The following is a 20,717-nucleotide window of genomic DNA, read 5'->3' on the forward strand; positions in this document are numbered from 1 at the left end:
AGAAGCAGGGGTAGTCTTTGCACATTGGGTGGCAGCTTCCAAGGGGGTTTCTGTGATCCAACCCGTCACAGTGGCGTAGTCGAGCAGGATCTGTGCACAGCTGATTGTTTTGGGATACTGGTAGTGATTTTAAGTGAGTTTTAAGTGTGGTGGCTGGAGAACAGACAAAGTAGTTACTGGTTTGTTATTTTCTGTTTGCTTATTTCGGGAAAGGGAAGTAGGGACAGAAAAGGAAGCAAAATAAGTAAGACGGAAGATCAGAAGAAATTAAAACTGCACAGGGTACAAATTGCCCAGAAAAGCTGAACGCTGGGCACTGTGAAAGTCTTGGTTAACTAAGAATCCCCTGAGCTAAGTGCATCTCAGTTTCAGTGAACTGCAGAGGGGTTGTGGCCCAGCCCAAGAAAGCAGGAAAATGAGTACTAGTGATCTCAGTTTCAGTGAACTGCAGAGGGATTGTAGCCCAGCACAAGAAAGCAGGACAATGAGTACTAGTGACGCTGCTAATAAACTAAAGCTGGCCAGGCTGGTAGCAAAAGCGAAAGAAAATGAACATAAGAGACAGTTGGAACTAAGACAATTAGAAATTAGTGCCAGGGAGGCAGAACATGCAAGGGAAGAGGCTGCCCACAAGAGAGCTATGGAGGCGGAGGCAGCGAGGGCGGCAGCGAGAGCGGAGGCAGAGGCAGCTGCCCACAAGAGAGCTCTGGAGGTGGAGGCAGCGAGGGAGCGAGCGGCGGCAGCGAGGGAGCGAGCGGCGGCAGCGAGGGCGGAGGCAGAGGCAGCTGCCCAGGAGAGGGCTATGGAGGCCCAGAGGGAGGCCCAGAAACATGAACTGACTGTTATGGAGTCGAGGAGACAAAACCCTCCCCCTGCTGGCTCCACTTCCCCAAAAATCCACAAATGGGAGCGACTATGTCCACAGTATGACGAGTCCAGCGATATCGCCGAATATTTCATCACCTTTGAGAGACTGTGCACCCTCCATGCCATCCCTGAGGATCAGAAGATGACCACATTGATAGCAAAATTGACTGGCAGAGCTCTGGACATATTCAATAAGATGCCTATTGATGATGCTTCAAACTATGGTAAATTTAAGGAACTGGTTTTGAAACAGTTTCAGGTTACACCTGAAACCTACAGGGTTAAATTCAGGAGCCTTAAGAGGGGATCTGGATTAAGTAATGTGGCTTATGCCAATGAAATGAGAGATTTGGTAGATAAATGGGTGCGGGGGAGAGGCATTACCAGCTTTGAAGGGATGTGTGATCTGGTTACTCAGGAACACTTCCTGAATATGTGCAGTGATGAGGTAAAACAGTATTTGTGGGACAAAAAGGTAAATGCAGTGGGTGAATTAGCTGAGTATGCTGACTCTTATGAACAAGCACAAGCTGCGATCAAACATAAACCACTGGTGGAGGGGTATAAGGTTGGGGGAAAGCAGAATCACCGTTTTACCCCTGGGTCTGGGAAAAAGGAGGCTGGGCAGTCACCCCCCCCATTCTCCTGTTACTCGTCCCAAATTTCCTGCACAAGCAGGGGATCCCAGACGGTGCTTTCACTGCAATTCCCCAGGGCACCTGAGGAGTAGCTGTCCCAAATTGAAGGAGAATAAACCTCCCTTGTCCCATGTTAGCTCGGTTGCCTTCAGCCCTGAGGCCCCAGAGGGCACCCCCACCTCTTATCACACCAGCTTGGTGGACATGGGGCCCAGTGAAGCGGACAGGGAACACATCAAGGTTGTCAAGATCGATGGCATGGAGTGTCTGGGATGGAGGGATACGGCGGCTCAGTTCTCTCTGGTTCGACCAAGTGTGGTCCCAGATGCTAGTGTTCTGACGGGGCAGACGACCCACATTAAGGGGGTGGGGCCGCAGAGGTTCCCTGTGCCCCTGGCTAAGGTTCATGTGGAATGGGAAGGTATGGAAAGGGATTTACTGGTGGGGATGCTCGAGGACATCCCCGCGGACATGTTGCTGGGAAATGATTTTTTCAGCAGAACTAGGACTGTTAGTGTGGTAACTCGCAGCATGAAGAAAGGCTGTGAGGGGGAGGCTGTTCCGGCTGATGACTGTAGGTCTGATGCAGCTGAACAGCCAACACCTCCTGCCCCAGGGAACATGGTGGTGGGTGACTCAGAGGGAGTCCCCAGAGAGGGGGCGGGGACCTTGGAACCCATCGAGGAGTTGGGGGAGGGTCTCATTGACAGAACAGTGCAGGGAGGCGGGGTACTTCCAAATATGGGAGAGGCAGAGCCAGGCCTCTGTCTGGCTGAGGACAACAGGCTCCCAGGGGTGGGGGCAGGGGAGATGCAGTCAGTGCCCAGGGACGCTATCTCAAGGGTTGTCTGTCAGGAATTTGCAGCTAGACAAAGGGCGGACCCCTCCCTTGAAAGTATAAGAAAGTGTATCTCGGAGGGAACTCCAGGAAGGGAGGGGGGGGAGAAGTTTTTTGAAGAGGACGGGAAACTGTACAGGCAGGCCCCGGTAGGGAAAAACCAGGGTCCCGGGCAACCCTATAAGCAGTTGGTTGTACCCAGCCAACACCGGGGGGAATTAGTGCTGGTAGCGCATGACAGTCCCTTTGCTGGTCACTTGGGGGTACAGAGAACATATGACAGGCTGAGGAGGAATTTCTACTGGCCAAGGATACAGAATGATGTGAGGGATTATTGTAGGACTTGTGCGGTGTGTCAGGAGAGGAAGAAGCCGGGGGGACCCCAAAAGGCTCCGCTGCGTCCCTTGCCCATCATCCAGGAGGCATTCCAAAGGGTGGCAATAGACATAGTGGGCCCTATGCCACGCCCCACCCGGAGAGGGAACAAGTATATCTTGGTGGTAGTAGACTTCGCCACTCGGTACCCTGAGGCAATTGCACTGTCTAACATAGAAGCCGAGACAGTGGCAAGAGCTCTGCTCACCATATTCAGCAGAGTGGGCTTCCCTAAGGAAATTTTGTCAGATCGGGGGGCAAACTTTATGTCGCAGTTGTTCAATGAGCTATGGAAGGTGTGTGGAGTGAAACAGCTTAAGACGGCCCCCTACCACCCCCAGGCCAATGGGCTGGTGGAAAGATTCAATGGGACCCTAAAATCCATGCTGGGGATGTATGCCAAAAAAAGGGGCCAAAGTTGGGATGAACTATTACCGTTCCTGCTGTATGCCTACAGGGAGGTACCCCAAGAGTCCACAGGCTTTTCTCCATTTGACCTTCTGTATGGGAGGAAAGTGAGGGGACCCCTCGATCTCATCAGGGATACCTGGGAAGGATGCAACACGGTAAGGGAGGAACCTGTGACTGAGTATGTCCAGAGGTTCAGGAGGGAGTTGAAAGACATGATGGAGATTGTACAAAACAACCTCCAGAGCAGTCAGGCCAAGCAAAAGGCGTGGTATGATAAAAATACTTGTAAACGCACTTTTGATGTAGGAGATTTGGTCATGGTACTCGGCCCTGCCAAAAAGTTCAAGATGCAAAACTCCTGGGAGGGGCCCTTTGAAGTGGTGGAAGTGGCGAATGAGGACACTTATAAAGTTAAAAAGCCCCTGGATGGTGCGGTACCCCAATTGGTACATGTAAACAGACTCAAAGCCTGTCACAGCAGAGTGGCCGAGGTAAACATGATCTGTTGCGTCGAAGGGGAAACTGAGGCACACCCACTCACTGATCTGATGGCTGAATGCCAAGACGGGTCGTCCCTTGAAAGTATAGAAATCTGTAGTGAGCTGACACCACTCGAAAGGAGGGAAGCATTGTCAATACTGCAGAAGTACAGTGAGGTATTTTCCAACAAACCAGGGAGGACGCACTTGCTGTCCCATAGGATCCTCACAAAAGGGGCTCAACCTCCTCCTTCCAGGCCTTATAGGGCCACCGGCAAGGTGAAGGAGCAAATTCAGGCTGAGATACAAAGCATGTTGGACTTGGGGGTGATTAAGGATTCCGACAGTGCATGGGCTTCTCCTGTGGTCTTGGTCCCCAAAAGAGATGGCACCGTTAGATTTTGTGTAGACTATAGAAAACTCAATGCTGTCACTGTAACAGATGCATACCCCATGCCAAGAATTGATGACATGCTGGATGTGCTGAGCCAAGCCAAGTACCTTAGTACCTTTGATCTGACCAAAGGTTACTGGCAGATCCCTCTGGAGGGAGAGGCGCAACAAAAATCAGCTTTTATCACGGACATAGGGCTCTATGAATTCACAGTGTTACCTTTTGGTCTGGTAAATGCGGGTGCCACCTTCCAGAGACTGGTCAACAGAGTGTTAAATGGCTTGCAGCTTTATGCTAGGGCATATATAGATGACATTGCTGTATTCAGCAACACCTGGGGTGACCACAGAGAGCACCTGGAAGTCGTGCTATCAAAGCTCAAAGAGGCTGGGCTAACTGCGAAGCCCTCCAAGTGCAAGATAGGGGCAGCCAAAGTCCCTTATCTGGGGCACTGGGTAGGGGGGGGTAAAATATCCCCCGACCCTCTTAAGGTGGAAGCCATCGTGAAATGGCCTGTACCCCAGACTAAAAGGCAAGTCCAATCCTTCATAGGCTTGGCAAACTATTACAGGAGGTTTGTGGTGGGGTTCAGTGACGTTGTGTCCCCAATCACGGACTTATGTAAAAAGCATCAACCTAATAAGGTCATTTGGTCAGAGGCATGCCAAAAAGGCTTCAACAAGGTAAAAGCACTCCTGTCTGCGAAGCCTGTGCTGGCCAGCCCTGACTTCAAAAAGCCTTTTGAGTTGTGCACTGACGCGTCAGACACAGGGTTGGGTGCTGTGCTGATGCAGACAGGGGAAGACAGTAAGAAGCATCCCATTGCCTTCCTGAGCAAAAAACTGTCCCCGGCCGAACAGAATTACTCTGTTATAGAGAAGGAATGCTATGCCATTGTGTGGGCCGTCAAACAATTAAGACCTTACCTTTTTAATAGGAGGTTCAGAATTCTAACTGACCATTCACCTTTAGTATGGCTTCACCGAACTAAGGGCACCAACTCCAAACTGCTACGCTGGAGCCTGGTCCTACAGGAGTTTGACATGGAGATTACTCATATTAAAGGAAAGGAGAACTGGGTAGCAGATGCCCTGTCCAGAAAAGAGGAACTTTAGGTATACTGCCTCCGCCATGGACAGTGTCCAAGTCTCTGGCAGTAAGTTCAGGGGGAGGGTGTGACAGCGTACCCCATAAGGCTTTATGGGTGGGTGTTTATAAATGTATGTATGATATAACTGAAATATGTTTTGTGCTGTATGCTTGCTTGATTTCTAAGTAAGCTTGGTGAGGCATTTGGTCAGCTTCTTTAGGAAGGAATTTGCCAGGTTAAGTACCTGATCGGGAAACACTTGGGGAACAATGCATCTTGGAATGCTCCAATCCACATAAGAAGTCTTCCTGGAGACATGCAAGATACCATGTGGACAATGGCGTCGGCCTGTAAAGACTGAGTCATGCAGGGGCATGTGACTTGCCCAGGTGTCTCCAAAACTCCATCTTGGAGCTGGACTTTGCATAGGAGGGAGGAGGGGGGTCTCCTCCCACAAGAGAGAGCCTATTTAAACCTGGGGGAGACCCCTCCATTTTGTCTTCAGCTGGCTAAAGAAGGAGCCTCTCTACCCCCCCAGGATACTTGAAAGAAACTGAAACAAAAGACCGAGACTACAGGGGTTGTGAGAGATTGCTGGACCCAGGCTAAAGGGAGATTAGCCTGTAAAAGGGAGCATTCTGGAACTGGTGAGAAACTTATCTGTATTTAGTTTGATTAGGCATAGATTTGCGCATTTTATTTTATTTTGCTTGTGACTTACTTTGTTCTGTCTGTTACTACTTTGAACCACTTAAATCCTACTGTCTGTATTTAATAAAATCACTTTTTATTTAGTAATTTACTCAGAGTATGTATTAATACCTGGGGGAGCAAACAACTGTGCATATCTCTCTATCAGTGTTATAGAGGGCGAACAATTTATGAGTTTGCCCTGCATAAACTTTATGCAGGGTAAAACGGATTTATCTGGGTTTAGACCCCATTGGGAGTTGGGCATCTGAGTGCTAAAGACAAGCACACTCCTGTGAGCTGGTTTTTAGGTAAACTTGCAGCTTTGGGACAAGTGATTCAGACCCTGAGTCTTTGTTAGAGCAGACTGGTGTGTCTGGCTCAGCAAGACAGGGTGCTGGAATCCTGAGCTGGCAGGGAAAACAGAAGCAGGGGTAGTCTTTGCACATTGGGTGGCAACTCCCAAGGGGGTTTCTGTGATCCAACCCGTCACACTATGGCTTGCCACGAAGAGCAGATCAGATGTCACCATGCAAAATGAGAAGAAAGGTCAACTCCAACATACCAGGGACTAAAAGCACATGCACTTTCTAGGTCAAAACCAACCAGTGCAATTGAACCTGGAAATGAACTAGAAGTCAGTGTGGTCTATAGAGACCAGGTGTCCTATGCTTCAACGGGGAAACGCACTGAGCGAGCACGTGCCGTGCATGAGCTGAAGTTTCCCAACAGCCTTCAAGAACAGACCCATGTAATATATTCATCACTAGCTACTGATTCCCTGGCCTAGCAAATTACATATGATTGAACCTCCAGCTGCTATGGTGCTGGCTTGTGTCCTATGACAGGGTCAGGGCAGAGGCAGTCTTAAACACCTTTATTAGCAGAACCACATACCTGTTTGCCTCCCAGCTGGCTTTTCTTTCCCAAGGCCTCATCTTTGTCTTTTCCAGACTCTCTCTTCCACCGCTTGGTCTTCTTCCTCATCTCTTCTTCCTCTCGCAAGCGCTCCAATTCCTGCTGGTGCCTCTTTTCCTCGAGCTCTCGAGCCAACTTCTCCAGCTCCCTTCAGCAAAACAGACAGAAAACTCACTCAGCATAAACTCTCAGCTCTGCTGCAGCCCTGGGAAATCTCTGCTCTTAGAACACCAGTCTGAGCTTGAGGCCTTGCTCCATAGTTCTCAGGCCAAAAGGGACCATCCGATCATCTAGTCTCACCTCCTGTACTCTGCAGAGCTTCCAGGTCAATAATGCAGCCCTTCACTTGGAAGCCCACACAATATATAACTGAGCTCACGTCAATTTAAAAACAAACACATTGATTTTTCTTCTTCTTTTTGGGGAAACAAAATTTGGCCTCAACTGAGGAAAGCACTCAAGTATGTACCTAACTTTAAGCATGACTGTAAGTCCCACTGACTTAAATGGGACTTAAATACATGCTTAAAGTTAAGCATATGCATAAGCGCCCCTACTGAATAAGGTTGATTATCTGAATCAGAACCTAATTCTCTATCTCACACCCCTTTGGCTACAGTTAATATTTATGGCCAGTGCCACTACGCATATTAAGTCAATGAGAGGGTGTGACATTATTGATATAATCTGGAACCATATAGATCATTGTTGCAACCAAGGTTCTGTAGTGGCACCAAAATCTTGTATAAAGGGGGTCAAATGGGGTGTCTAAGACAAGGTTATGGTTTACTGGTTATGATTATGCTGTCTATATGTGTGTATCAATTTTGTAGTTGAAGTTATGAATATTGGCTCTATACTGTCTGTATTTCAAACTTATGCTATGCTGCTGGGTGACATCCCAGACAAGCTGGTGTTAGCTCTGCCTAGCCTGCTTGATGGCCCATTAAGGACCATCAGCTATACAATGGACCCATTGAGAGAAGGCAAATATGCCTTGAGACTCAGCAAAGTATGCAGGAACTTGCCCATGTGACTCCAGACTCCATTTTGCTGTAATTTTCCACAGTAAGAACAAAGAGGTGTTCTTACACCTGGAAAAGACTATATAAGGAGGATGCCTCATCTCCATTGGGTCTTCGATCCTGCTTCTTACCTCTGGAGGAACTTTGCTACAAGCTGAAGCTTTGAACAAAGGACTGAGGACTCATCCCAGCGGGGGATGTATTCCAGAGACTTGATTTGAACCTGCAGTTTATTCTATCGCTGCTGCAAGCCTGAACCAAGAACTTTGCCATTACTGTATGTAATTGATCCCATTTAACCGATTCTAACTCTCATCTCTATCTTTTTCCTTTTATGAATAAACCTTTAGATTTTAGATTCTAAAGGATTGGCAACAGCGTGATTTGTGGGTAAGATCTGATTTGTATATTGACCTGGGTCTGGGGCTTGGTCCTTTGGGATCAGGAGAACCTTTTTCTTTTACTGGGGTCTTGGTTTTCATAACCATTTGTCCCCATAACGAGTGGCACTGGTGGTGATACTGGGAAACTGGAGTGTCTAAGGAGATTGCTTGTGAGACTTGCGGTTAGCCAGTGGGGTGAGACCGAAGTCCTCTTAGTCTAGCTGGTTTGGTTTGCCTTAGAGGTGGAAAAACCCCCAGCCTTGGGCTGTAACTGCCCTGTTTGAGCAATTTGTCCTGAGTTGGCACTCTCAGTTGGGTTCCGCCAGAACCGCATTGTCACAGTGGTGTAGTCGTGCTTGGATCCACAGAACCAGGTCAATTAAGCTTTGGGTCAGAACCCCACGCTATCCAAATTTGAATTTTGGGATTGAGAGTTTGGTTGGTTAAAGAACAGTTGCAATGGCTGAGCAAAGAGCATATGAGGGCCTTAACAAAAAAGCCCTAAAAGATTTGTATTCAGAAAAGGGGATAAGCTTTAGACAGAAAGCTACAAATCAAGAACTGAGAGATCTGTTAATGGCCAGTGATCAGAAGGCAGAAGCAATTGAAATGCAAAAGGCAGCAAGTACACTGCAACTTGAGCATGAACAAAGACTGGCAGAAATTCGATTGCAGGAACTAGAAGCTGAGGCAAAAGTGCAAAGACTTCAGCTCCAAGTCCAAAAAGCAAGGGAAGAAAAGCAGAAATTGTATCCTCTTGAAAGTCCAGTTTCTAACAATGTTGGTATAACTCGGAGCAGTTGTCTGGGTGTAACCAAATGTACCCCAGCGCTGCCACCTTTTATGTAAATGCTGTTACTGTGTGTTCAGTAGAGGGTGGCTCCATAACTTGTGCCCATGCTCTGTATGGGAGCGGTAGTGAAACATTCACAGAGAGTGTAAAAGTCAATGGGAAAAGCTGTTTAGGGCAAATGATGGCTTCTAACATCACTCTTGTTAAAGCAGATCTTGTCAAAGAGGAAGATTATTTACCAAATCAGAGTGTGAATGTTGTAGTCCTCTATGAGTTTACTGTACGTGTGCCTTTAGCCAGAATCCACCTTGAATGGAACGGTGCTAAGCATGAGGTTATAGCTGGCGTAAGGAAGTTATTGCCTAAGGATCTTTTGATTGGGGAAAATGTTAAAGCTTTGTTCAGTCCAGGTAGTCAGTCACAGGACAGGAATGATCTTAAACCTCTGTCTATTGTGGGCAATGATTTACCTGGGGAGGGTTGCTCCAAAGGTTTGTCTGAGAAGAGCTATTTGTCTGTAAATAAAGTTTCTGAATGTCGGTCTAGTGTCTCAGAAGTGAATCTGGAGTTAAATCAAGAGCAGCAAAATCTTATTGGGCAGGAAAATGTTTCTCTGGAGCAGATTAAAGTGGATGGTCAGGTGGAAGCCCTAACTGAGGAAGGAAAGGGTGGATTTTTGATGGGTGATGCATTGGTGGCTAGTACAGCTTGTAAAAGTGAACCTGAAAAGGGTAACTGTGATTTGCTGGCCGTGGCTCAGTGTAGTAAGAAGAGCAGTTTATCTGTTGGGAGTGGCAAGGTGCCTGGTAAGGAAGCTGCCCCACTCTCCCAGTCTTTGTCTGTAATCAGCCCTGTGTGCTGGGACAAAGGAGAGGAAGGCAGGAAAAGTTTGGAGGAGCCAAGGCAGCCTTGTGAGCTGATGGCTTTGTTTAGTCAGCAGTTTGGGAAGGCAGGGATAGTGGAAGATGAATGTCCCTATACCTTACCTGTTTCCTGTGTGGAGAATACTGATAGTGAAGGAAATGTGCCTGTATCTGTCAGGGGTATTGACTTGCCTATGGAGGAAGCTACCTCAGTCTCCAAGCAGTTGTCTGTGAACAGCCCTGTGTGCTGGGACAAGGGAAATGAAATCCCGAGCTGTGTGTCTGGTAAAAAAGGTGTCTCCAGCTCTTCTTTGTCTGTGGAGCAGACAGAAGGTGCCTTTCAGCCTGTGATGGTTGAGAATAGTGCAGTTGTCTCAGAGTTGGTTCTGAATTCAACTAAAGCCCAGGAAGGGAATGGTCCTAAGTCTGTATCTGCTGGGGAGAATGGCACTGTAACTAAGTTGCATCCAGTTAGTGTCTTAGCAAAATCCCAGAGACCAGACAATTCTGGTGCTTATATTTTGCCTATTGCTAGTTTGTGGTTGGTAAAGGATGTAGCAACTCTGTCTGATCAGGGTAATATCCTAGCCAGGGCACAAGGAGAGCATGAAGGTGATTCGGTTGTGTTACCTACTGATGGTGTGGAAACTTGTAGCAAGAAGGAAAAGATTCCTGAACTTGTGTGTGGCAAAGGGAAGGGAAATGTTTCTAACCTTTTATCTAGGAAGTCTATGGGTTGGCCTGAAAGGGGATTGTGTAGAAATCTGCCTGATGGGCCAAAGGTGATCCTGGATGTAAGTAAGACCCAGAAAAAGTCTGTTGTTGCTCAGGGAAGTGTTCCTTTAGAGCAAGCCCTAGGTGAAGAGGGTAAGGGCAAAATTTCTGTGAGGGGTGATTTGCTGCTTAGGCCTGGTCCCCACTAAGCCCCCACTTCGGACTAAGGTACGCAAATTCAGCTACGTTAATAACGTAGCTGAATTCGAAGTACCTTAGTCCGAACTTACCGTGGGTCCAGACGCGGCAGGCAGGCTCCCCCGTCGATGCCGCGTACTCCTCTCGCCGAGCTGGAGTACCGGCGTCGACGGCGAGCACTTCCGGGATCGATCCGGGTTCCATTTATCGCGTCTAAACCAGACGCGATAAATCGATCCCAGAACATCGATTGCCTGCCGCCGGACCCTCCGGTAAGTGTAGACGTACCCTTAGAAAAGCTCCTGGGGAAAGGAATCCTCATGGTAATCTGTGCAAGCAGTTCCCTGCAACTGAAGGGTGTGAGAGTGATTTAATCAAGGAAGTTTCAGTTCCTAACAGCCAGAAATTTTCTGTTGTGAATGGATCCACTGACTTTCCTTTTGAAAGATCCAGTGTGGGTAGCTTTGAGAAGGTCTCAGATGGAGTAAGAGCTGTTAAGAAAGTTAAGCAGCCCTATAACCAAGTGGCTGTGTGTGGCCAGCTTGTTGGGAAGACAATGGTGTTGGGACAGGACTGTCTCCATGCTAATTCGTTAAGTGAGCAGTCTGTGCCTCAGGGTCTGAGGACAGATTTGGTTATTGGTGTTTCAAAGCAGAACAGTCTTATGGCCGAATGCTTGAGGATGCAGGGGAGAGCAAGCAAACTCTCACCCTCAGACTCTTTGGATTTGTGTGGTATCTCTTTAAGACAGAGTCCAGCCTTGGAAATGATAGCAGTTAAGGATATGAAAACTGGTGGACTGGCTCTTGTCTGTGGTAATGCAAATTACTTGTCTGGCTGGGAGAGGAAGGACTTGCTAATAGCTGTTAGCACAGAGAGCCCACCCCATCAGCCAGTGAATTCTGTTAAGCAAGAGAAATCAGGGTTTGATCCTGCAGGACAAGGAGGAAAGAGAAAACTGAATTTTGCAAAGGGAAGCAACAGGTTAACCCTAAAATGCCCAAACTCCAATGGTACTGAGCCAAAGGTGTGGCATGACAACCATGATTGTAGATGGACACTTGCAATGGATTTGTTGTTAATGCTAATGGTGATTTTGTAACTAATGTGTTGCTATTACCAAGAACTGTAAGAATGTACAATGTTCCTAATCTTTTGGAAAATCCCTTGAACATGTTAAAAGGAATACATGAGAACACACTTTATGTTAAAAGGCCTTGTTATACTGATGTTTCACAGTTGATGCCTGTAAACAGTATTGGAACTTTTCACAGGAGAAAAGACATTCCAGACCTAATGTGCTGTATGAAAAGGGAAACTGAGGCACACTACCATATTGCTTTCACGGCTAAATGCCAAGATTCCTGTACTATGAACATAATTAATATCTACATTGATTTAATGTTAATTGGGTTCCAAACATTTGCCAGAGCTTGTATGGATAAAGTAGCTGTTTTCTTTAGCTCTTGGCAAGATCACTTGAGACATACAGGAATCATGCTGCAAGAGCAGATCCAATCCACTATTGTTCTAACCAAGTTTTACCTTGAGTTTGTAAAGAGGTTCAATCATGTTGTTGAACATAATTTTGATAAACCATTTCTGTTATACTCTGATATGGCTTCTAACCCCAATACTAGCTGTAGTGAGACAAACCCAAGGATGGGGAGCTCTTGGGATGCAGTCAGTGATGTTTGTGTCATCCCTTCCTGCATCAATTTTGCGTTGGGGGTGTGACGTTATTGCTATAATCTGGGACCATATAGATCATTGTTGCAACCAAGGTTCTGTAGTGGCACCAAAATCTTGTATAAAGGGGGTCAAATGGGGTGTCTTAGACAAGGTTATGGTTTACTGGTTATAATTATGCTGTCTATATGTGTGTATCAATTTTGTAGTTGAAGTTATGAATATTGGCTCTATACTGTCTGTATTTCAAACTTATGCTATGCTGCTGGGTGACATCCCAGACAAGCTGGTGTTAGCTCTGCCTAGCCTGCTTGATGGCCCATTAAGGACCATCAGCTATACAATGGACCCATTGAGAGAAGGCAAATATGCCTTGAGACTCAGCAAAGTATGCAGGGACTGGCCCATGTGACTCCAGGCTCCATTTTGCTGTAATTTTCCACAGTAAGGACAAAGAGGTGTTCTTACACCTGGAAAAGACTATATAAGGAGGATGCCTCATCTCCATTGGGTCTTCAATCCTGCTTCATACCTCTGGAGGAACTTTGCTACAAGCTGAAGCTTTGCACAAAGGACTGAGGACCCATCCCAGCGGGGGATGTATTCCAGAGACTTGATTTGAACCTGCAGTTTATTCTATCGCTGCTGCAAGCCTGAACCAAGAACTTTGCCATTACTGTATGTAATTGATTCCATTTAACCGATTCTAACTCTCATCTCTATCTTTTTCCTGTTATGAATAAACCTTTAGATTTTAGATTCTAAAGGATTGGCAACAGCGTGATTTGTGGGTAAGATCTAATTTGTATATTGACCTGGGTCTGGGGCTTGGTCCTTTGGGATCAGGAGAACCTTTTTCTTTTACTGGGGTCTTGGTTTTCATAACCATTTGTCCCCATAACGAGTGGCACTGGTGGTGATACTGGGAAACTGGAGTGTCTAAGGAGATTGCTTGTGAGACTTGCGGTTAGCCAGTGGGGTGAGACCGAAGTCCTCTTAGTCTAGCTGGTTTGGTTTGCCTTAGAGGTGGAAAAACCCCCAGCCTTGGGCTGTAACTGCCCTGTTTGAGCAATTTGTCCTGAGTTGGCACTCTCAGTTGGGTTTCGCCAGAACCGCATTGTCACAGAGGGGTACTATGCAAATAGCATTGTAAGGACTTATCTACTGTGAAATAACAGCGAAACTGAGCCAGTATAGTTCAAATGTGATTTTCAAGGAATAGGAGGAGCTTTTTGTGTCTCCAGAAGAGTTACAGTTGAATTTTCAGTGTTGTCCTTAATTTAGGGTTGTTAAAGTACAATAATATGTAGTTTTATCCAGCACTTCACACAGGAATGTCAGTATCATTATCACTATTTTACAGATGGGGAAACTGAGGCACAGAGAGGGGAAGTCACTTGCCAAGGTCACCCAGCAGCAGAGCCAAGACTAGAACGCAGGTCTCCCAAGTCCCAATCCAGCGCACTATCCTCTGGCCACCAACCTACACAATGGGTAAAAGCAGGAGAGTCATTTGGCCCTTACGAGTCTCCGACTGTGTGAGAGCAGAGGCTCCGTCACCTCCTGTGAGCTACTCCTCCCACTTCCTGAACCACTGAGAAGAAACAGAACTTCCTGCTGCTGCTTCTGAGCTACTCTTCCCGCCATCCCCCTCACCCCTGCTTGATAAAACCAGATCAACCCACTGACAAGTGGGTAGTGCCGGTGCACGGTGCAGGAAAAGAAACAACCGGCAAGCCCAGAAGTGTCCCAGGTGGAGGTTGGCGCAACACTCCCAGGCAGCTGTCCAGGGACAGTTCACACACCTCTTTTTCCGCTCCCGTAGCGCTTGGAGCAGTTCATTATCAAACTGAATTTTCTGCTCCTCAGTGAGAGCGTCGTACTCTTCCTCATCCATCTCCTGGAGACGAGCCTTTTCCCTCGCAATGGCGTCTTTCTGTTCCTGTTCTGTCATGCAGCCAAACAGAGAAATGCACCGGCTGAAATCATAGCTCAGGGCTCAGGACAGGCCCTCCCGCTGGTGCCAGCTTGTGTGTGTCCCTGCTCCGATTAGCAGGCACTGAGTTAGGTGCTGGAGGGGGGGGAGGCAGGGGGCCTCGTACGTCTACACTGAAGTGTAAGCCCAGAGCTTGAACTCAGGCTTTACCCCCTTCCGTCCACACACAAATCATGCTAAACCAGGGCTCAGACCCAGACTCCCAGGACCCCATGGGGGTCGAGGGTCCAAGCCTGAGTCAAGCTGGGACCCAGGGTTCAAGCCCTCTTGCTTCGCAGCACAGATGCAGCCCCACTGGACTCGTGCTTTGGGAATCTGCCAATAGTATCCCACAATCCCATGGGCCGACTCTCTGTGACCTCTGGACTGTCAAGTTTCCCCACACTGCACCACGAGCAAAGGGCCCGAGTGGCCACGTTTTGGAGAGCGCTAGGAAGTCTGGGAGATGGGGGCTGGACTGGAGCCCGCATAATGCAGTGTAGGGGCCCAGGGTTCAACAATTCCTACCCTGGGGTTACACATGGGTGTAGCTGCTCAAGCTCTAAGTTAACACCCCCTGGGTCTGCTGACTCGAATTCTGCCAGCCCTGGGCTTGCACTCAGTGTAGACAGATCCTGTGAGTCCTACAATGCTGGCCCCACTGTATTTTGTGCATTGTGAAGCTGGATCCCGGGGCAGCTTTGGCTCTAAAACTACAGGTGCTATAGGAGGGAGGGCAGCAGGTTCTACCCATAGAACTATGTGAATGGGATGTCCCATGAGACCGAGCCTCAGCAGGAACCCAAAGAATCCATAGGAGAGTCAGATCTACTTGATGATCCTGATGCAAGCTGCATAGCTACTCCCAAAACAGAGCCAGAGCTCAGATTCATCCCAGGCACCTGGACTGTGCCGATCTCTTCCATGAGAATTTCTCTTCCCCATTCCAACTGCCAGTGTCTCAGCTGTGAGTATACGCCCCTAAAAACAGCTCCCCTGTTAGGCTTAGCAGCCCTTTGACTCCTGGAAGCCAGTCCACCTACACCCTGTTTCCCTGCCAGTCTCTCGGCCAGGCCTGTGCTGCTCCCCATTGGCTGCACTGCTGGCAGTGACTGCCCCGCATCTGCCCCGAGCTGCCAGGACAGCCTTCCACCGGTGAAGCTAGATTTTTTCTTTCAAACAAAGCTGTATCCCTTCTGTGTCTCTGCCCAAGGATAAAACACCCTTTCAAGTGCTATTTAAAATCATGTGAATACAGGTGTGAAAAGCTGCAGTAACTTGTGTGAAATGACCAAAAAGGGGGGTCCTGGTTGTTAGCTTGTATTGCTGCCTAGATACGGTGATAGGCACTCTAGAAATTAGGACTGGTCGAAAAATTTCTGTTGAAACTGTTCTTCAATGGAAAACTGAGAAAAGTGTCTGCTTTCTGCAGGAAAAAGTGTCTACTTTCTGCAGGAAAAAGTGTCTGCTTTCTGCAGGAAATTTCAATTTTGTCAAAAACCCAAATGCCCAAACATGGAAATATTTCAGTTTGTATATTCTGCCACAGTGCGTCATGGGAGTTGTAGCTTGGTTACCTTGTGTCTCCATTTGCCTTTAAGGGACAGGATTCTGAACTGGACTGCATCTCCCATTACGCACCACATCCAGGGATACCCGTGATGCACTGCCTCCCGTCTCCAAAAGGAGAGATTGTGATGCATCATGGGAGATGAAGTCTGACAGGGACCCTGGCCTATAAACGAGAATAGGAGCACGAGGTACCTGAGCTACAACTCCCATGAGGCTCCACGGTAACACTTCCAAATTGAAATATTTTGGTATCTGAATTTTCACCCCGCAAAAATCAAAATTTTCTGTTGAAAATGCAGATGAAATTTTTTTTTTGTTTTAGTGAAAATTTTCTGAGGTGGAAAAATCCCCCTGGTTTTCTGACAGCCGGTATTAGAAATGCCTAGACAGACACACAGACATGTAGAGGTGTGAGTGTCAGAGGGTTCACTGAAGAATCCTTCTCACCTTCCTGCTCTTGCTTGGCCTTCTCCCTAGCCTTCATGGCAGCATAATCCTGGAACAGGTTCACCATGTAGATGTAACGCCGGTTGTTGATTGCTTTGAGCAGGCAAAGGAGAGCAGAAGGCATATTGCGGGCAAAGAGTGTTTCTAGTCCATCAAACACCACTCCCTGATAGCAGTCACTCAGCTGTGAATGTGGAACACAAAGGGCATAAATCCATCCTAATGAGTACACAGTATTCTCATCAGCAAATAAAACTGCTCTGATGTAAAAACATATTAGCAAGCACTATCCCCAAATATCTGAAATAGTCACAGATTCCAAGGCCTGAAGGGACCACTCTGATCACCAAGCTCACCCACTGACTCCGCCACCAAGTTCAACATTTCTGGTTGAGCTAGAGCAGATCAACAGCACATCTCCACCTGTTTTGATTTTCTCTGCATATTTCTCTCTCTGTGCCCCTTTCTGCCCTGGCCTGTCTCTCCATTGCCTTAACCTATCATTTAAATCAAACCTTGACAACACCACATTCCCCATCCCTTCGCACAAACATCCTCACCCGACACACCAAGCTTCATGACCAGCGTTTCCTTCTGCCCAGGTGAGCACCTGCCATACCTGCATCCTCTCGGAAAGGATCTCCACCAGTAGCTCCTCGGGAAGCACGCAGCTCATCAGGCCGGATTCTCCTGCCATGCTGGCACTGAGGCTGAGCCGTCGCTGGACAGGAGCACTGGGAATAGGGCTGGGAGGAACCTGCAGCATTCACCACCCCAAGGGAAAAAATGCTTCAGAAAAACCCGTACAATTCCTCTGGAGACTAAACTCATTTCTTCTGCCCATCACATCAGCCCCTTCACCCCACCAGCTCAGACTGCTGTCACATGCTAATGGTGCAAAGTAGCCCAGAAGTCATAGGACTGGAAGGCTCCTCAGGAGGTCATCAAGCTCAGCCCTCTGTGCGGAGGCAGGACCAAGGAAAACTTAGACCAGCCCTGGCAGGTGTTTGTCCAGCCTGTTCTTAAAAACAAAAAGGCTAGGGATTGTCTGGCAGCGAATCATTGATAACTACACTTGGAGTACGGCCTTCCAACCGTTGAGCACCCACTTCCCTCCAGGCTTAGTGTTGTGAGTTCTTGAGTTGTGAGGCTGCTGCTCAGTCCATGGCCATGGTAAGGGGGCTCAGGAAGGGAGGAATTTTCTTCCCGTGAGTAGGCAAGGGCTAGGGACAATCGCAGTCCTGCAGTCTGGGGGAGTGTAGGGACTTCTCCCTCCGTAAGCTCTCTCAGGATCCAGACCATGCATTTTTTTTATGTCTCAACCTACATATTTATTTAAAAAAATGCAGGTGCTACTGCCTGTGTAGGGTGTCTGTACCCGGGGTACTGGACTGGGACACTGGAGACCTGGGCCTAGTCCTCATTCTCCCACTGATTTGCCGTGTCACCTAGGGCAAGACATGAAGAGACACGTTTTCAATAGGGCCCTCTCATTTTGGGTGCTTTGGTTTATGGGTACCCAACTGTCAGAGAGTGGCTGGCCCTCCAAAGGGGTCAGGCGCCCAGCTCCACAAGGGGGAATGACTGATGCACCTCAGGTTAACCTGGGTGCACTTAACTCGCTGAGTAATGGGGAAAATGTCTGCATGGCAAGCAGCAGCCCGTGGCAGCGACTCTCAGAGCCCAGGTCTACAGACTTAGCTCCATGTCCCTCAGACCTGAATTGGAGAGCTACGCAGCACGCACTCACCCACTGACTTCAGCTGGCATGGGGGTGCTCAGACCCCAGGTGTCCAGAGCTGAGCACTCAAAAATGGTGGCAACCAACATTAGAGGCCACACTTGAAAATTTGGACCTTCAAACTTCTCTGAGCCTCAGTTACTCTTGCTATAAAAGCTGAGCATGACACCGCTGACACCTCACTGCACTAACACAGAGAACACTCTGAGCCAGCTCCACACCAACACGCAGAATAAAAACTCTTCAGGACGTGTGTGCACATTGCTGGTGCTTAACAAACGACTAACCCCCATCAAACCCTTGGAGAGGCACCTCAGCCCTCACTCCCAGCGCAAGAGTCCTCCCAGCCCCAGGTCTCTCGAGTAGCTAACTTTGCCTAATTCAATAGTGCTTTTATCACCTGGACTAAGCCCCACTAGAGACTGGAACAAGACCACCAGGCTGATTTGTACTTGTGAGTACACAGGTCGAAACCCTAAGTCAGCAGAGATGAAAGCCCAGGGCAGGAACCCACTGGGCCAGTGCATCTCCAGTGCAGGAGTCCTAGTTTCTCACACACTCTTAGAAGAGCGATGGACTAATCCCATCTGTTTACTGCTGTGAATTCGCTTTCACCTGTGATCCTGTTTGATCCGATTGGTGCTGCTGCTTCTGTCCCTGCGAGGCATGGCCTTCTGACTTCCCCCTGCCTGTTCCTGTGCTGCCCCTGTAGCCCTTGGAGGTGATGGACTGTGGCCCGGTTTTGGTCTCGGAGCTCGGCTGGCTACCCTCCGTGGTATGCTTGGCCAAAGCCTCAACGCTCAGTCTTGTGCTCAGAGCTGTCTGCCCTGCAGAGCCCTCAGAAGACTGACCTGCTAGGATGAAAGAGGAGTTCAGCCTCAGGGGGATCCAATCCGCAGAAGACTGACTACAGCAGTTAGCGTTCCTCAAACTGCCAGGGATGAACACGCTTCTTAATCCAAGTCACTGGAGCTGAACCTGCTGGCATCCTGCCTTTGCCTGCCAGTGGAGCTGACCAGACACAGGGGGGAGCATGCCGCACTCTCCCAAGGGACGCAGCACAGCACGTACCTTCCCCAGGAGCTGGAGCTCCAGAATGGATTAGGCCGTTCAGGCACAAGCTGGCCATTAGCACCAGGGGTCATATCTGATTGCACAGAACACACATTCCTGCCCACGTTTCTGTCACTGTCAAGGGAAAGTGCAAAAGAAGATACGTGGGTTCTACGGCCAGAGACTTTTAGTGCTCAAATGCTATGGTGACGGGCAGTTATAAAAGCTGCGTAGAGAGAGAAATACTGACGTTGAGCAAATAAATGAATGATCCTCTGTCAGACTGTCACTGACTCCAGCGAGACCAGGACTCAATTGCAAGTGGCTCTGTCATTCATTGTTTGTCCAGGGAGATGGACAGCAGAACAGAAAAATCTAAATCAATACCCTTTCCCCCACTGCACCATGAGGAGCAGAACCCAGGGTAGAGGGATTAACATGACTATTTCTTAGAACTAAACCACTCATCCGTCTGCCCCAAGAAGCAAGGAACAGAGGCCAGTGCTCCACCAAGTGGACAGGAGCTGTGCCCCAAAGCAAAGCCCATGACAAACGGGTTAGCACACATAAAGGCCTTTCACAGCAGCTGTCGCTGCTTATGCTGTATCTGTTCCAAGGCTTTGTTCGCCAGGGCTGTCAATGCAGCACCTCTTGCCTGCACCACGTTTGGGCACAAAAACAGTCATGAAAATCGTTCCTATTAACCCTCTCTAGCCTGGGGGTCTCCTTGTCCCTCTGCTTGGGATTTTAGTCCTCAAAGCAGGACCCCGTGAGGGTGAGCAACACCCTCAGGCTGCCAGCTCCAAGCTTGCTAGTGTACGCAGCTCGCCAGGTCCCAGGGGAAGGGCACAGGACCTAGGAGCAGGAGTCTAACTGAGAGAATTTGCAGGAGCAACTTCTTTGCACAAAACCTTCAAAGATGTGAAATGAATCCATTTGTATTTTAATGTAACTCGCTGTATAACTGACCTGGGGGATTGTGTTTCACACACCCCATGCTCATTAAATCACTATCTTTTCAAGCCAATCATTTTGGATCTTAATGGGCACTGCAGGGGACTTCAACTTCAGCAACAAGATATCAGGAAAAGCATTTCTGGATGATCATAGCATGAAGCCTGGGCAGAGTGGCTGTAACCACCCATGAATTAGGGCAATCTCTTAGAAAAGCACCAGAGTGTTTTACCTCTATTATGAAACGGAATATATCCAGAGCATCACAATGGAATGAAATGCCTAGGTACTAACACCAGAGAAAGAGAGATTTTTAACAGGCAAGAGACATTATAGACTGCAAGTTGGACTTCGCATTACAGGGGATTCGGCACCTCTGAACCCTTATATTCTTCTTGATTCCAAGGCTAGAGATCCGTTATTGTCCAGCACTGCTATTCAACTAGCGGCGGTGATCGAACTGCGAACTGAGAAGATCACTTTATGCTCCAGCTTCTACCATCTGTGGAGCTCCCCAGGGGATTTCATACCCAGACACATCAAAGCTCCCTCCACCCACCCCTGAGGATACCAAGAGCCCCCGTGGGTTGCTGAAAAGTCTTCACGACAA

The 20,717-nt window shown here is 48.2% G+C and overlaps 1 protein-coding gene across 1 annotated transcript in view; it reads right to left on the reverse strand.

Annotated features, from left to right (window-relative positions):
* Positions 1-20,717, reverse strand: part of HYDIN (HYDIN axonemal central pair apparatus protein) — a 383,856-nt gene that overhangs the window by 100,209 nt on the left and 262,930 nt on the right. Inside the window, 6 exon segments of the mRNA XM_065416810.1 lie at positions 6,680-6,848; positions 14,171-14,312; positions 16,360-16,543; positions 16,979-17,105; positions 18,605-18,613; positions 18,699-18,951. Of these exon segments, the coding sequence (XP_065272882.1) occupies positions 6,680-6,848; positions 14,171-14,312; positions 16,360-16,543; positions 16,979-17,105; positions 18,605-18,613; positions 18,699-18,951 (884 nt within the window).

This window comes from Emys orbicularis, chromosome 14 (genome assembly GCF_028017835.1).
Source record: "Emys orbicularis isolate rEmyOrb1 chromosome 14, rEmyOrb1.hap1, whole genome shotgun sequence".
NCBI lineage: Eukaryota > Metazoa > Chordata > Testudines > Emydidae > Emys > Emys orbicularis.